The sequence below is a fragment of the Rana temporaria genome, chromosome 2 (assembly GCF_905171775.1).
Source record: "Rana temporaria chromosome 2, aRanTem1.1, whole genome shotgun sequence".
Classification (NCBI taxonomy): Eukaryota; Metazoa; Chordata; class Amphibia; order Anura; family Ranidae; genus Rana; species Rana temporaria.
Window position 1 is genome coordinate 282753383 of NC_053490.1, and position 18757 is coordinate 282772139.

Sequence of the window (18757 nt, forward strand, 5' to 3'; positions counted from 1 at the left end):
TTTGCCCGAGCCTAGACCAACTCTGTGACAGACTGTGGATTTCAGCCCGCTTTCTGCTGAAAACGGGTCACAGTAGTGCAAAATAAACTGCACTATTGTGATCCGCAGGAGAAGTACAGCCAAACGACCTTTGGCTGCATTTCTCCTTTAGCCCTGGATCACACTGGTGCATTTTGACATGTCAAATCGCATGTCAAAAAAGCAGCATTTGTCAGCAATGGCACTGTCCTAATCAGTGCAACGCCACACCAATTTCAAAAATACATTTCTGTACTACTTTTTGCGATTTCAGCCCGCAATTTACATTGACATTTATGCAGAAACCTGTAATCGCAGCTGAAATAGGACTGACAGGCGGGAGTGAAATTGTGAGAGTTCAGCTAAACTCGCACGGTTTCAATCTGGCCCAGTGTGAATCTGGCTTAAATAATTTCCCTACTGAAGTGTTATTGGGCTCAATTCACAATAGTACGACTTTGGACACAAAGTCACCACCCATTGATTTCAAAGGCATCTATTCAAATCCAGAAAACATGCGACTTTGGAGCACTATTGCGAACCAAGCCTTAGGCAACATTTGACTGTCAAATGCTAAAAGGGAATTTGATCATTTGGATGTTAAGTTCACGTAAAAAAATAAAATACCAACGATCCAAAAATCGGTAGACTGTTTGGAAAAAATAAATAAAAATGTTACTTCCGATTTTCATATCGTGTGTAATTTACCCGTAGGTACAAGGTCAAAAGTGGAGTTTAATCACTTCCTGATCCTGCCAAGGCCACCCAACTGATGGCTACAGCACAGTCATCCAGTTCTAGGAGGGCATCTATTGACGTCCTCCCAGAACCGCACCTACTGCAGAGTAGGGGTGTAACGGATCAAAAAACTCACGGATCGGATCGATCCTCGGATCAGGAGTCACGGATCGGATCATTTTCGGATCAGCGCAAAAAAAAAAAAATGTGTGTGTGTGTAATATATATATATATATATATATATATATATATATATATATATATATATATATATATATATATATATATATATATATATATATATACACACACACACATACATTTCACGGGTGGATTAAAGAGGAAGCAGGTGAGGCTGTTTGGGACTTGTTAAAAGTACAATCTTGATGTTTTTACAGATATATATATATATTATATATATATATATATATATAGCTGTAAAAACATCAAGATTGTACTTTTAACAAGTCCCAAACAGCCTCACCTGCTTCCTCTTTAATCCACCCGTGAAATGTGCTCTCCCCCCCCCCCCCCCTCCTCCTCTCACACTAGTGCTTCTCTGCTACTATTCCCTCTCCATGTCGGCTTGCCAGAGCCCAGTGCACAGCGTGACACGCCTCCCCGGGGAGGCGGGGAGGCGTGTCACGCTGGGCTCTGGCAAGCAGACTGGGTGGAGCAAGATCGCTCCGGAGCTAGGCCGAAGCCGGGGACTTTCCTAGGCCTAGGCTCCGGAGCGCTCCGCGGATCGCGGGGTGTGCCGATCCAAACGGGGTGGCCCGTTCGGATCACGGATCGGTGACGATCCGTTACACCCCTACTGCAGAGTGCACCCAGCGAGCCCTGTAATTGCTGTGTCCCTCCGACACAGCTGATCACAGATTGGGGTAAAGAGCCAACCGCAGCGGCTCTTTACCACACGATCAGCTGTGTCCAATCACAATGTAAACACACACTTGCCATTCCTTTTCTCACAGCAAGTGCACATCAGTGCAGCTGAAAAATTACCTGTTTGCAAAGTTTTATAACAAAAAAAAAGTCATGTGTACATTTTTGCATGACCGAGCAATTGTTAAATCGGGGGTTCACCCAAAAAAAAAAAAAAAATTCTAACATTACATTGAGCCGACTTGTTAAAAAAAAAAAAAAAAAAAAAAAAAACAGCCTAATGTCATTCTATCTCCTTGCCGTACATACCGTTTTAGCTATATTTTCACCGCGGCTTCAGGGTATGTAATCTGCGGGACTGGGCGTTCCTATTCACATGATAAATTGATTGTCATGCTTCCCCACCAGCGCATACAGCGCGTCACGAGTTGCCGAAAGAAGCCGAACGTCGGTGCACAGGCGCCGTATAGACCCGACTCGCAGTCCGGCTTCTTTCGGCAACTCGTGATGCGCTGTATGCGCCAGTCAGAAGCATGTCAATCAATTAACATGTGAATAGGAACACCCAGTCCCGCAGAATACATACCCGGAAGCCGCGGTGAAAATATATAGATAAAACGGTATGTACAGCAAGGAGATAAAAAAAAAAAAACAGCCTAATGTCATTCTAACAAGTCGGCTCAATGTAATGTTAGAATTTTTTTTTGGGGTGAACCCCCGCTTTAAAGCTGAAAATTAGCCTGGGCAGGAAGGGGGTTTAGGCAAGTGATACATTCCACTTAAGGAATATATACCCCCCCCCCCATATATCTTCTGCATTGTAGGGTGCATGGTTGCTATCCTTCCAGTGAGATTCTTAGGGAACAGTGAGCCCCCCCAGATCTCAGAAGTCTAGTGGATTTGTGTCTTCTGAAAAGATTTGAGGTCCTCCATTTTCCCCTCACAGGTTCACATCTCCTCTACTATTCTGCAGCCATTTGTACAGGGAGGGAGGGGGCTCAGATTTCAATGGAGGACCTTATATTGTACTGTGCTCGTTGCCTGGTCTCCCCTGTAATCCCAGGCAGAGCACAGCAGCTCCTAACCCAGTACAAAGTGAGCAATAAGGACGTCATGCTTCTCCTTCTCACTGACGCCTCCATGAGTGACAAAGCATGACACATCCCCGACTCTCCCTCAGCAGTCATTCATTCAGTCACTCACCTGCCTGCTGGCCAGATAGGCCTCCCACACATACACCACCCATGAGAAGAGCAGCACGGCGTAGAATATCTGCCCCTCCACAGCCAGCTCAGACAGCACCATGTTGCCACCCGTACGAGCAGCACCAGCAACCGGCTCACAACCGAAACCAACACAGCCGAACGGTGATTGGTCCAGGGCTGACGTAGACTAAAACCGAAGTCTTCATAGCGTGGTCCTTCCCACAGGAAAACGCTCATTGGTTATCATCTTAGAAAGCGCCAGTTCTGATTGGTGAAGAACACTTCCGCCTTTGGGGCTTTCCGGTCGCTCTGAACATTCGGGAGCCGCGATTGGTGGAAGGTCACATGATTGCACTCTCGTGGCACAGGAACTGCAGTTGATATACAAGCACAGGGACAATAGAGAAGAAGCGGTGTTGCTGTATAATAAAGGGGGCAGGTGGACCTGCATGGGTGATTAGTGGGGGAATGTCTGCCAGTGTCTTCAGTCCTGAGAGTCATAATAAGGAAGCGTAGGGAAATAAATAACCTAATAGGTTACATGGAATATGACCCGCTTTACCTACTATTGGAATGTTATGCATTGTGGCAACATGCACTAAAACAATGCACACAATAACCTCTTGAAGACCAGGATTTTTCTGGCACTTTTTATTTACAAGTTTGAATCTGTATTTTTTTTCTAGAAAATTACTTAGAACCCCCAAACATTATATATTTTTCTTTTAGCAGAGAGACCCTAGGGAATAAAACAGGGATCGTTGCAATTTTTTTATGTCACACGGTACTTAAAATTGCGCACGTTTGTGGAATGGTGACAAACTACAGTACTAAAATCTCTATAGGTGACGCTTTAAACGCATATACAAGTTACCTGTTTAGAGTTACAGGGGAGTGCTAGAATTATTGCTCTCGCTCTAACATTTACCATGATACCCCATGCATGTGGTGCGAATACCGCTTTAATATATATATTTTTTTTTTACACTGTCCCGTTAATTTCTCTTATAACTATTACAAGGGATGAAAACATCTCTTGTATTAGAAATAAGTCCTCTTTATGGAGAGATCTAGGGTCAAAAAGACCTCAAATATCTCCTTTACCTTCACCCCACATTTGGCACCTTTCAGGGGGGAGCGGATCTTTGACAGGTATCCTGTCCCCACCTTCTGGAGCTGCGGCCATTGACATCACGGCTTAGCTCCCTCCTCCTCCCCATGTCGCCGGGCCAGTAGGAGAGAGGAGCGGAGCCTCGTGCATGCGCAGTAAAGTTCCCGGCGTGAAGCCGTGTTCCCTTACCCACAATGGTGGTGGCAGCACCCGACAGCTGATGGAAACATCAGCTGCGGTGCCGACATCGCTGGACTCCGGGACAGGTAAGTGTCCTATTATTAAAAGCCAGCAGCTGCGATATGTGTAGCTGTTGGCTTTTAATTTTTGCAGTGGTGGGCAGAACACCACTTTAATGACCAGGCCATTTTTTTGCAATACGGCACTGCATAACTTTAACTGACAGTTGCACGGTCGTACAACACTGTACCCAAATAAAATTGATGTCCTTTTTTTCCCACAAGTAGAGCTTTGTTTGGTGGTCTTTGATGAACGTTTTTTTATTTTTTGCGCTATAAACAAAAAAAAATTAAACAAACATATTTTTTACTTTCTGCTATGAAACACATCCTGTAAAAAATCAAATTTCTTCATTAGTTTAGGCCAATTTGTATTCTGCTACATATTTTTGGTAAAAAAAATCCAAATAAGTGTATATTGATTTATTTGCACAAACGTTATAGTGTCTACAAACTATGGGATAGATTTATGAACTTTTTATTTTGTTTGTTTTTACTAATAATGGTGACGATCATCAATTTTTAGCAGGACTGCAGCGGACAAATCTGACACTAAGTGACACTTTTTGGGGACCAGTGACATCAATACAGTGATCAGTGCTAAAATAAATGGACTGTCGCTCTATAAATGACACTGGCAGGGAAGGGGTTAACATCAGGGACAATCAAAGTGTTATCTGTGTTCCCTGAGTGTGCGGGGGATGGACTGACTAGTAAGAGACACATCTGTGTTCCTAATAAGCAGGAATCACAGATCCCTCTCTTCCTGTCTGACCGAACGACGGTCTGTCTCGTTTACATATGCAGACCACCGTTCCCCCTCTCCAGCGAACGGTTGTGATGGTCACCGGACCTGCTGATTGAATCCCACTGTGTCCAATCACAAGGGGAGCGCAGCTCCGGGGGTAAGCGCCCCCAGAGCCAGTGCAAGAAATCACCTTCAGATACGTGATACGCCTTGCCGCAGTATATGTACGAGGGGTAGTCCTTAAGTGGTTAAAAAATGTCATATCAAAGCAGATCTACACTTTGATTGCATGTGTGGTCAGCCGGGGGCACCATCAGATTGTTTGATGGGCAAACCGGCAAATACGGCAAGCCAGAGAAACATCAGCAAAGGCGTATCCCCCTGCCTCTTTGGAAAGCGTTCTCTTGAGCTGCTCGAAACGCTTTCATGAGAAAGCCAGCCGCCGGCTACTAAAAACAATACCAAGGTTCTAGCTGTTATCTTCAGGAGTCAACACATTCCACCATGGATCACTTTTCAGAGGGGTGGCAAGGGCTGTCACACGTGTGAATGAACCTGTAGAGAAACAGCAGAAATGTCGAAGAACTATCAGTGCAGTGATCACTGCACATGTGTGTTTCATTGAGAAGTTCATCAGCCGCGATGGAAGGCAGGACAGACGTAACTGAGCATAACGGAAATGCCAAGTCCTGGGTGTGCCAAACTGTTCCCGTAATTGAGCAAAGATGGATATTGTGCCGTTGGTATATTTGATGTAAATACTTTACCCCATATTTAGCCCATACGCATACGTCTTCCAGTTTAAAGAACTCTCCCAACGATTGATTATACCACAGCGGACTATTAGGCTGGGTTCACACTACTACACTACTTTCATCCTACTTTGCTCTGTGTTCAATGTTTCCCTATGAGAGCGTCTTGTAGCGTCCTACACAAGTCAGTCCGACTTTGAAAATGCTCCCTGTACTACTTTTGGTCCTACATTGATCCTACTTCAGGCCCATTGAATATCATTGAAGTCGGACCAAAGTAGTATCCTGTTCATGAAAGTAGGATGGATGTAGGACCAATGTAGGATAAATGTAGGACCAATGTAGCAGAGCAAAGTAGGATGAAAGTAGTGTAGTAGTGTGAACCCAGCCTTAGGGGACAACCTTAAGGGCTTATCCCCTGCCCGCTCGGCTCAGAGATGAAATATCCTGCCACGAAGTGCCATATTGGAACCCAACTTTTTATCCGGTACCTTCCTCCTATACATCATATTCAGGAGAGTTTCCTGGGAAGTATCTACAGCAGCCACCAGCAATGTAGTCGCATTAGGAATCTGGGGAAAACACTGCCAATGTAAAAAAAGACAGTTAGTAAGCAAAAAAAATGAACACAAGTCCGGGAGGGCTATTCCCCCCCCCATCGTAACAGGCAATTTCAGTACAGCCAGGGAGACTTTGGGGGAGAGAGATCCCCACAGAAATCCCACTACAATGTAGTCTATGCTCCTAATCCTAGAGACCCGTAGTGACACATTGACAAGAGCGTTCGAAAGAATGTATAACAATTTAGGAAGAAAAATAATTTTAACCACTTCAATACAGGGCATTTCCCCCCTTCCTGCCCAGGACAATTTCCAGCTTTTAACGCTGTCGCAATTTGAATGACAATTGTGCGGTCATGTAACACTGTACCTAAACTACATTTCTCTTTCGTTCATGGATGGACACAGCCCTAATCTTGACATAGTGGGGGATAGCCTATCTTAGGAGTGACTAGGCAGAAAGTGTTAACTTCAAAGCTGAACCGCCCCGCCCAGGGTGCGGTCCCACTGACTATATCCTCTCAGCCTGCACTAAGCAGTTCAGTTTTTTTCTGCCTAGTCTAGGAAAAGACATGGCTCCCTTCAGGCCCAAGGCTTGGAGGCTTTTAATTAATTTTTTTATTATTTATTTATTTAAGTTTTCCTGCAATCTTCGATCAACTGCTGACTGGGTGACAGGCTGGATCCCAGATCCTTGTATTCTTCCCAGTTTCGGCCATCGAGTGTGTGCTGACCATTGCTGTGCGCTGGGTCGTCCACGACATGCCCGTCGCTCTACAGGTGGTCGGTGAGCTATACACTCCAGGGCAGACCTGGGCAAACTACGGCCCGCGGGCCGTATACGGCCCGGCAGACCTTTTAATCCGGCCCCCCCGCCGCTGCCACGCTAATCACCGCGGCGGGGAACATTACAGACAGCGTTCGTTTGAACTGCTGTTTTCCCCGCCGCGCATAGACACTCCCCCTTGGACGGATCTGTCCAATCGCGAGCAAGGGGGAGTCACATAGACACTCCCCCTTGCTCGTGATTGGACAGATCCGTCCAAGGGGGAGTGTCTATGCGCAGCGGGGAAAACAGCTGTTCAAACGCTGTTTGTAATGTTCCCCGCCGCGGTGATAACAGAAGGCAGGGGCGAGTGCTCCGGGCCAGAGCCGGCCCGTCCATGGGACCCAATGGGACCATTGGTACCAGGCGGCACCTAGGAGGGAGCGGCAAATTCCGGCGGCAGAAAGTTATAATACTAGCGCTGCGGCGGAGAGCAGAGCGATGGCGACCGGCACCTAGCAAGCAGAGTGATCAGGAGGAGGACGCCGCGGCCGCCCCAGCATTCACAGCGCGCCTCCGCGCCAAATTGCAAATTGCGTCCGCCCATCTCGAGTCCACAGCGTGAGGGAACTCAGGGAAGTGTGGGGTTGAGGAGTGGACAAGGAGGTGAGAGAGCTGCAGTGCTGAGTGTGGCCGACCACCGACCTGACTGACTGTGAGCCAGCCTCTCAGACACTGAAAGAAAAGTAAGTATAGCTGTGGCATGTGTGCTGGGGCCTGGGCAGCTTTTACTTCCTCATGGTACTGTGCACTGTCTGTCTGCATTAGTTTGTCCAGTGGCCTGCGGCTGGTGCTCACATTTTTTTTTTGGGGGGGGGGCGCAAACGAAAAAACAAACAAAAAAATTGAAGCCTCACTGTGCCCATCATATGCAGGCAGCCACTGGGCCCATCAATTGTCACCACTATGACATGCCATCAAACGCAGCCACTGTGCAATAAAACACAGCCACTGTGCCATGCCATCAAACGCAGCCACTGTGCCATCAATTGTCGCCACTGTGCCATGCCATCAAACGCAGCCACTGTGCCATGCCATCAAACGCAGCCACTGTGCCTTCAATTGTCGCCACTGTGCCATGCCATCAAACGCAGCCACTGTGCCATCAATTGTCGCCACTGTGCCATGCCATCAATTGTCGCCACTGTGCCATGCCATCAAACGCAGCCACTGTGCCATCAATTGTCACCACTGTGACATGCCATCAAACGCAGCCACTGTGCAATCAAACACAGCCACTGTGCCATCAATTGTCGCCACTGTGCCATGCCATCAAACGCAGCCACTGTGCCATCAATTGTCGCCACTGTGCCCATCAAACGCAACCACTGTGCCATCACACGCAGCCACTGTGCCATCACATGCAGCCACTGTTTAATCAATTGTTATTGATTAAACAGTGGCTGCCTGTCCCCAGCGTCTGTCCCCCTCCTGTGTCATGTCCCCAGCGTCTGTCCCCCTCCTGTGTCATGTCCCCAGCGTCTGTCCCCCTCCTGTGTCATGTCCCCAGCCTCTGTCCCCCTCCTGTGCCATGTCCCCAGCCTCTGTCCCCCTCCTGTGCCATGTCCCCAGCCTCTGTCCCCCTCCTGTGCCATGTCCCCAGCCTCTGTCCCCCTCCTGTGCCATGTCCCCAGCCTCTGTCCCCCTCCTGTGCCATGTCCCCAGCCTCTGTCCCCCTCCTGTGCCATGTCTATAACAAGTACTCGTACCAGTTGTCCAACAATGATATTTACTGCTTTTTATAAAGAAATACAATTGATTTTATGCAGTATTGAGTTTAGCCTTTTGGCCCGGCCCTCCAAAATATTTTTAGTTTCTCATGTGGCCCCATCGAAAAAATAAAAAAAAGCGCCCCCTCCCCCCGCCATCTGCTGGGGACAACTCAGATGCGTTGCCGGGTCCATCTAGCGCTCATGACCTTGGCCCTGAGGTATCTGAAGATGCGGACCAAGAACCCTCTTGAAGAGAGTTTCTTGAAAAGATGGACCTCGCCCCCGATAGTGGACCCTCCTGTGTCCAGATTAAACAAGCTCCACCATACCAGTGGAGGGGGTTCCCGCCTTCCAAGACCCTGTGGACGAAAAGGCTGAGGCGATCACCCGCAACCTGTACATGGTAGTGTGTTTGACGGTATGCCCAACCATAGTTGAGGCCCTGGTGTCTCAGACACTCACGGAAGGGGCAAAGATGCTGCTCAATGGGTTACAAGCGTCAGGCTTCCTCATACGAGGTAGCCCTAGCTGACCTACTAGTACAAGGCCTAAAATTCATTTGTGAATCAGCCTTGGACACTATTCCGCTGCTGGCCAGAGCTCCAGGTCAGGCAGTGGCGTTACGCCGTCTACTTTGGTTAAGATTTGATCCGTCAACCAATCTTCCAAGAAAGCCCTGATGGACTTGCCCTTTAAGGGCAACAGACTTTTTGGAACTTCCCTAGATGACATTATTAAAGATGCTACAGGAGGTAAGAGCACACCGCTCCCACAGTCCAAAAAGGGGAAGGAGCCATGCCGTAAGCAAGGGCCCTTCTTTACGCACACAAAGTTTTTTTCGTCCGCCCAGTACGGCGGGTAAAAGACCACAGGTCGATAAAGCGCCTGCTCAGAGACTGAGACGTCCCTGGTTTCCCAAACCCAACAAACCTGCAGACAAAGCTACGTCCGCATGAAGGTTTTCCCCCACCCATCTCTCGGGTGGGGGGACGTATTCGCGACCTGTTGGACATCTCGGGTCCCCCGACTGGTGGGTTTGCAAAGTAGTGTCTTCAGGGTACAAGATAGAACTTCTATCTTGCCCACCAAACAATTGCTTTGTGAAGGTACAAGGATTCCGGATGGAATCGGTTCGCTCTGTCGTCACTGCCCTCCAGCTGGGGGACTCTCTGGCATCCTTGGACATCAGGGATGCCTATTTACATGTCCCCATATGCACAAAGCATCAGAGACTTTTGCGCTTTGTGGTCGGGGAAGACCACTATCAATTTGTGGCTCTCCCCTTTGGCTTGGCATCGGCACCAAGGATGTTCACCAAGGTGCTTGCCCCAATTCTCGCCCTACTAAGACAACGGGGCGTCGCTATCGTAGGCTACTTGGACAACCTGCTTCTGAGGGCCGCTTCAGCCTTAGAATTAGAGGGGAGCATGTCTATAACCTGTCAGACCCTCAGACACTTTGGGTGGCTACTGAACATTCAGAAGTCAGTAAGGAACCGACTCAATGCCTAGTATATCTGGGATTGATTCTGGACTCCTCAGAGGCAAAGGTTTTCTTCCCTGTGGCAGACCCTTTGGGCTGCGGTGCGGCAGTTGACATCCCAGAAATGGTTGTCACTCTGCTTTTGCATGCGAGTCCTGGGCCTCATGGTGGCCTCCTTTTAGGCGGTACCATATGCGCAATCTCACACGCGAGTGCTACAGAAGGAAATTCTGTCCAGATGGGACAAGTGCCCATCATCCCTGGATTATCAAATCCGGGTGAGCCACCTGGTCAGGACCTCCCTAGTTTGGTGGCTGACCTCACCAGCACTTCTGTCCGGGAAGTCGTTCCTTCCTCATCACTGGGTAGTCATCACGACGGACGCCAGCCTTCCCGGTTGGGGGGGGGGGGTCTGGGGGGTTCAGTCGACCCAGGGTCGCTGGTCTCCAGAGGATTCCCATTTGCCGATGTCCAGAATCTTCGAGCGATCAGGCTGTGCCTCTCCACAGGGACTCAGAGGCTACGAGGGCGTCCAGTCAGGATCCAGTCGGACAACGCCACGGCGGTGGCATATGTCAACCATCAAGGAGGAACAAAAAGCTCGGCTGCAGCATCAGAAGTCGCTCACAGCCTAAGGTGGGCAGAAAGGAGCGCACCGGCCCTGTCGGCCATATACATTCCGGGTGTGGAAACCTGAGTCGCCAGATGCTGGACCAAGGAGAATAGTCTCTGCACCCGGAGGTGTTTCAGCTCCTTTGCCAAAGATGGGGCACGTCAGACGTAGATCTCCTGGCGTCTCGACTCAATCGGAAGGTATTGAGGTTTGTGGCCAGGTCAAGAGACCCATGGGCGGACGCGACGGATGCATTAGTGGCGCCGTGGAGTCAGTACCGGCTAATCTATGCCTTTCCTCCTCTAAAGCTCCTGCCTCTTCTGCTTCGCAGAGTGGAGGCAGAGGGGATTCCTATTATACCTAATTGCTCCGGTTCGGCCTCTGCGTCCTTGGTATGCCGATCTAGTGCGGCTAGTAGCAGACGTCCCTTGGCGTCTACCGCTGAGAGAGGACCTGCTGTCACAAGGTCCCATACTGTATCCTGCTTTACAGTCGCTGCAGGGGGTTCAGCATGTGGCCCCTCCGGCCCGTCCTCCACTACCTCCGTGGGGATTTGAATAGCAGACGCACCTTGGCGTCTACCGCTACTAGAGGACCTGCTGTGGCAAGGTCCAATAGATCATCCTGCTTTACAGTCAATGGCTTTAACGGCATGACCTCTAGGTGCCTCAGAAACAACCGTTTGAGAACATAGGGAAGTTCCCTTGTTGACACTTTTTTAGAAAGTGGTCCTTTTGGTTAGGTCAGTTAAGATAGGTTCTGAGCTGGCAGCCTTGTCATGAAAGGCTCCCTATCTGATCTTCCACAAGGATAAGGTGGTGCTGCATCCGCAGCCTTTTTTCTTCCCAAGGTAATTTCGACCTTTCATCTCAAGGAAGACATTGTACTGCCATACTTGTGTCCTCATCCGTCGAATCCTAAGGAGACGACGGGGCATCCCTTGGACATTGTCCGAGCTCCGAGAATATACTTGTCTGTTACTGCTCTGTTCCCGGAGTTCAGACTCAGTTCAGGTTTCTTCGGCCACCATTTCGAGGTGGACCCGACAAATCCTGATCAGGCTTACGCCATAAGGGGACGGGCGCCCCCCCTATCACAATGTATTTGACTAGGGCAATGGTGCCTCTTGAGCATTCTGACATCCAGTGTCTGTTTCCCAGTTGTGTAAGGCGGCGACCTGGTCGCCCGGTCACACTTTCACTAAACTTTACAAGTTGATGTGAGTGCATCTTCGGATACTTCTTCGGCCGCAAAGTTTTGCAGGCGGCTGTTTAGAGTTACAACTCCTCAGTTGAGGAGCTCTGTTTTGGGGTGAAGTTTATTTTTATGCTGTTCCCACCCTTCATTTTGACACTGCTTTGGGATGTCCAACTATTTCAAGATTAAGGCTGTGTCCATCCATGAACGAAAGAGAAAATAGGATTTTATGCTCACCGTAAAATCTCTTTCTCTGAGTTCATGGATGGACACAGCACCCATCCCTCTCTTTTTTTATGGTTTGTACTGCTTGCTACGAACTGAACTGCTTGGTGCAGGCTGAGAGGATATAGTCAGTGGGACCGCACCCTGGGCGGGGCGGTTCAGCTTTGAAGTTAACACTTTTTGCCTAGTCACTCCTAAGGTAGGCTATCTCCCACTATATCAAGATTAAGGCTGTGTCCATCCATGAACTTAGAGAAAGATTTTATGGTGAGCATAAAATCCTATTTTTTATAATTTTTTTCCTACAAATACAGCTTTCTTTTGATGGTATTTAATCACCACTGGAGTTTTTTTGCTAAACAGACAAAAAAAAAACAGAATAAAAAATTAAGTTGTTATACAATTTTGTTTTCTCCTTCACTGACAGGCACTGATAAGTTGGCACCCATATGTAGAACTGATGGGCGCTGACTGGTGACACTGATTGACACTAATAGATGGCACTGATTGGCCGCAACTGATCACGTGGTAAGAAGCCGTCGGGGGATCCTTACTACAATCAGAGATGCGGTGTGTCAGAGCGACACACAGCACCACTGACCTCCACGCTGCTCACTCACCCGCGGGCTGGCATGTTATCTTGCTGGACGTCATTCTGCTTTAGGCCGGGCGGGAAGTGGTTAAACAGGTTTATGCGACCCACCACTGTAAGAGGTGGGAGTCTGCCATTTCTGTACCCTCTCGAAAAGCCCCCATAACTGGTGTCACATTTAGTTCCCAGAACTTAGAAATAGGGAGCTGTACCCCAAATATTTAAACAATCTCAACAGAAGAATGGGGCAGTGTTATCGATGGGAAATAGGGATGACTTTGTTCAGTTAATTCTGAACCCAAAATAGTGTCCAAACTCCTGTATCAGCCCGAAAGCTGCAGAGCGTGAAGGACTTGGATTCTGCAGATACAATAGCATGTTATCTGCATATAGGGAGATGCATTTCTTCAACTGCCCCAAACGCAGACCAGACAGGTTAGTACTAGATCTCAGCCTAGTCGCAGGGGGCTATATGGCCAGAGCAAACAGGAGGGGAGACAGTATGCAACCCTGCCTAGTTCCATGGAAAATAGGAAAGGGTTCCGATATAATACCATTAACCCGTAATCTTGCCAGCGGTTCAGTATACAGTAGCCTCACCCAGGAGATAAAGACAGAGACCCATAGGATTCCTAGAGAGGAAGCAAATAAGACCACTCCACTGAATCAAAAGCCTTCTTGGTGTCTAAAGAAGCCACTATCCCTGTCCTGGAGTTGTCATGTTTAGTCTGAAGGTTCACAAAAAGCCTCCTGACATTCATCTGAGCACATCTACCAGGGATAAATCCTGTTTGATCCGCATTAATCAGTTTTAGGATAACAGTTTGCAGTCTCTTAGCCAGAATTTTGGTATCTACATTTATTAATGAGATTGGATGGTATGAGTCACACTCCCTAGGATCTTTCGCCCCTTTAGGGATCAGAATCACCAAAGCTTCTCTCATGGAAGGTGGCAATCTACCATCCAATCTGACCGAAGCAAACCCACATAGGAGGCAAGGCACTAAACTATTCCTAAATATGTGGTACCACTCTGAGGGGAGACCATCAAGACCAAGAGATTTTTGGGGAGCAAAAGAAGAAATTGCCTCTTCCACAGTAATTACCTTTTCCAGAACAGCACGGTCTTCATTTGTCAATACAGGTAGATCAATATTAGCTAAATAGGTCTCCCCAATGCATCTCCTCCCACAGAGGTACACTACATATAAAGCTATAATCCTATAGAATTGAGTAAAAACATGTAGGATTTCAGCCAAGTCACATACCTCAGAGTGTTCCCTATTGTAAACACTTTTTATATAGACAGGGACATATTCCAGTCTAGCCAAGTACGCCAGAAGCAGTGGCGGCTGGTGCTCAACATTTTTTGGGGGAGCGCAAAAAAACTAAAAAAGTCTGAGAAAAACAAACAAACGCAGCCACTGTGGCCCATCAAACACTGCCACTGTGCCCAATCAAATGCTGCCACTGTGCCCAAATAGTGCCACTGTGCCCATCAAAAGTTGCCACTGAGCCCCCCCCCCCCCCACCATCTGCCCAGCACTTACCCTGTCTTGATGGTAAGTCAGGCAGCAGCGATCACACCACCTGTCCTTTCAGGTAACGAGTAACAGACCCATGCTTCCTGATTGGCGGTTCAGTGTTAGAAAACTGAATATTCATTTGCTTTTCTAACACACCTGGGCGGACTCTGAGCGCAATGCTATCCATAAGTAGCGGCGCTATACCGCCACCGCGGCTCCCACCCCAGTGTGAAAGGGGCCTAAAACAGGAGAAGACGAGTACATCCCTCTGATAAAGTTGATAAGAGGATAACAATCCCCACTCATTCCCATCGCTGAAAGCCCTGGTCATTTTTAAAGTATGCTCAGATAAGGTCTTCTTTGCTACCTGGACAGCAGTATCCATAGACCTGACAGTATCCTCCAAGGACGCAATACATTGATCTGCAGCCTGAGCCTTTTCTCTGGTCTTCTGCGTATCATTCTTCATGTGTTAGAACTCCAGTTTACGCTCCCCAAAATGATCAACGCGTTTGTTCCGACATCCCTGTATGGCTGCCATGATCTGTGTAAGGGACGGCTCATTTTCAGCATCTCCCCCCCCCCCCATGCTGGCCACCAGCCTGTTCAGAAATATCCCTCTGAGTTTAAGGTGGGCCCTCTGCGGTCTGGGACTTACCTGGTCCTGAGCAGCCTCCACATTTCTCACCAGCGGAAGCCATTCTTTGTCCTCCTCCCAGCCATCGGTGCCATCTTGGGATCCCCAGGCAAATCAGTGTTTTGGGCGGAGGTTGCCCATATTTGACCATCCTCAGGGGGTGCTCACGATGTCCCTGCACACATACTCCAACAGTCTGGGTCAGGAGCACGCATTCTGCTCACAGGATCAAGGCAGAATCAAAAGCCTGCAGATGGAGCTTTGTCCATGCGGTCCTCACATGCTGGGCACTGGCTCTGCGCCCTGTCTAATGTTTAACTTGCTCACTGGACACTTTCCCCCCTTCTTGCCCAGGCCAATTTTCAACTTTCAGCGCTGTAACACTTACAATGACAATTGCGTGGTCATATTTTTTTGGAAACAGATAGAGCGCTTTTTTTTGTGGTATTTAATCACCCACTGGATTTGCTAAACAAAAAATAAATACATTTAAAAGAAAAGTGACCGAAAATGTAGAAAATAAAACCCTCTTTTGCAAATAAGTAATTTTTCTTCTTCACTGATGAGGCTGCACCGATTATCAGTGTAAATGTCCCTTGTAATTGGAAAGCCGGTCATTTGCTATCCTTTCCCCAGCGCTGAGGAAAGGAAATGCGAATAACCGGCATTTGTTTTACATGATTGGACACAGCTGATCACATGGTAAAGCACCTATGTCATTACTCTGATTGGTGATGCGCTGTGTCTGAGGGACACAGCTCACCATGCTATCGCCCCCAAGGGTGAGTGTTGCGAAGGACATCATATGAAGTCCAGTCAAGATGGTAAAGCGCCATCTAAAGCAGAATGATGGCCGGGCAGTAAGGTGTTAACTTTCACATGACCACAGTCCGGTACTGATGAGCACAACTTTGTGGAAGGTGTATTCCTAGTGTTGGAGCCACTGACCCTTCTTTCACCAGGCGCAGCCCAAAAGAACTAACTCTAGGGTAGGCCTCCTGTGTTACCCCTGGACTTAGCACCCAACAATTTAAAGGGGAAACATATGAATGAAATGTTGTCTATCATACTCACCCTACCCTTACATGCTCTTTACCAGTGTTGCAGATTCTAGGTTAGTTGCTTAGTACCACAGTCATTCATATTAATTGCCATATTATAGCCTAATATACTCATAAGCTAATTTATTGCATTCAAACTGACTCCATTTGTTCATTGTATCTTTGGCATAGCCATTTATTTTTGCTTGGCGATATACTTTATTTCAGTTACTATTGCTTAGCCTGGTGCCCATTTCTTATTTTCTAAGACAGTTGTGGGTAGTGTTATAATAACCTAGTTCATAGGTGTTTGCAGCATCTCACTACCTAGCCAGCTGTGTCAGAGGGGCAGAGGCAGTGCTCAATCCTGGCAATAAACAGAGAACCCATCATACTATGCAGCTCCTCCAGGGGTAAGTGCTACACTTAAAAGGAGTTGTAAAGAAAAGAATTGTTTTTGCTGAAATGACTGTTTACAGGGTATAGAGACATAATAGTTAACGGATTCCTTTTAAAAATAGAGAAAAATCAATCATAATGTACCTACAGTTCTAGTTCCGTTTTTGCATGTTGCTTCATGTCTCTCTGATGTACAGAGCCAGAGAGCCAATAGAGGGCAGTGATGGTTTGTAAAACGAAACTGGATTGGTGCTGAGGGGTTTTAGACAGGGCCGGTGCAAGGATTTTTGCCAACTCAGGCGAAGGTGCATTTTGACGCCCCCCGGCACGCACATGCGCGCGCACACACACACACACCATACATTATATATGTATATATATCAGACCCCCCTCCACTAACTACAGACCCCCCTTCCTCAGTACAGACCACCCTCCGTCAGTATAGACCCCACACTAAGTACAGACCACCCTCCGTTAGTATAGACCCCCTCAGTGTAGAATCCCCCCTCTTAGTGCAGACCCCCCCTCCCCCATCAGTATAGATTTCCCCTCTTTAGTGCAGATCCCCCACTAGTATAGAATCCCCCTTCGTGCAGACCCCCACAGTATAGATACCCCCCCCCCCCATAGTGCAGACATCCCCCTTCAGTACAGACCCCTCCCTCCATGGCAGCTGACAGGGGAAATCACGGGCACCAGCACACAGGAGGGTCCGACAGCAGGGGGTTTGGAGTGGGGGGGCAATTAAAGAGATTAGGGGCAATTACAGAGGAGGGGAGGTAATTACATAGATGGGGTGCAAATACAGAGGAAGGGGGTGCAAATACAGAGATAAGGGGGCAATTGAAGGAGGGAGGTGAAATTACAGAGGAGGGGGTAATTACAGAGGAGAGGGTGAAAATACAGAAGAGGGGGGCGAAAATACAGAGGGGGGAATACAGAAGAGTGGGGAGAGGAGGGGGGGGTGAAAATACAGAGGAGGAGGAGGGGGGGGTGAAAATACAGAGGAGGAGGAGGGGGGGTGAAAATACAGAGGAGGAGGAGGGGGGGTGAAAATACAGAGGAGGAGGAGGGGGGGTGAAAATACAGAGGAGGGGGAATACAGAGTCCAAACATAGGAAGAGAGAGAGGCGATAGGCAGTTGCTGGTACGGAAGTTTTTAATAAAATAAATGCTTAAATACAATCCACTCACTGTTCATGTTAGAGCTGTATATGTCAGTGTCTGAAGTCGGCTGTCCCATTCTCCCCTCTGATCCACGCAGCCGCTGCTGTTATCACTGAATCACCGGAGATAACAGAGCCGCTGGAAACTTATGGGAACTGTCAGCCTCTGTCACTAGCGTAGCCGCCGCGTAGCCGCCTCACACACTGACTCACTGCACGCAGGTCAGCGCCGCTGCGGGGAGGGGGGCTTACTCAGAGACCGAGTCCCCCTTCAGATGCTGCCCACAGGCGCAGCGGCACTCTCTCTTCGGGCGGGCGACTCTCTACGTGCAGGCGACTGTCCCGGCGGCGGAGGTGACCCAGTGAATTTTTCCGCCCTGTTCCCAGGGTAGGCCCTGTAAGGCAAGTGCCCATGTTGCCTTGCGCTAGCGCCGGCCCTGGTTTTAGACACACAGTAATCACACCTCCTTGATTAGGGACCACAGAGAGAAAGCTCCCATGACTGTGGTGATCAGGAAACAGACAACCAGGAAGTGTCTAGAACAGAGAGGAATAACAGCAACATCAAAGCAAAAATGAACAATGAGGACATGAAACCAGGACTGCAGTAAGGTAAAGGAAGCTATTTAGCTAAAAAAAAAAAATTCCTTTAGTAACCTTTTAAATTCTGTGACACACATTCATTATATCCGTGAGTATACACTGCTGTATCACACATTTTACAGAGGCTACCGGCTGAACTGCAGAAGTGCTAAGGGGAGGAGTTTTAGGTGGTGGAATCAGCACAGAAATCATTGCTTCCAGGTAGCAAGGTACCATGGGATATGTAGTCCTTAGGAATTTAAAGTAAACCGCAAATGAGGAGCTGAAAAATATGCAGGGAATGCAGGAAGTTATGGAAAGATGGCTAGCAGACAGGGAGAACTCACAGCATGAAAGTAGGTTTTTCAAGTAAGCTTATATTGGATTGTCAAAAATAAGTATTTTTATTACAATGCTAATGTACACAATACGCTTATGCTGTAACCATATATCTCCTTTAAGCTGGGTGGCTGTGTAACAAGTAACAAAACATCAGAGACAGAA

At 48.1% G+C, this 18757-nt stretch overlaps 1 protein-coding gene across 1 annotated transcript in view; it reads right to left on the reverse strand.

Moving 5' to 3' along the window:
* ZMPSTE24 (zinc metallopeptidase STE24) overlaps positions 1-3079 on the reverse strand; it is a 38208-nt gene extending 35129 nt beyond the window's left edge. Inside the window, exon 1 of the mRNA XM_040337119.1 lies at positions 2845-3079. Coding sequence (XP_040193053.1) covers positions 2845-2946 — 102 coding nt within the window. The 5' untranslated portion in view covers positions 2947-3079. The remainder of the gene's footprint in view (positions 1-2844) is intronic.
* Between the last annotated feature and the right edge of the window lie 15678 nt (positions 3080-18757).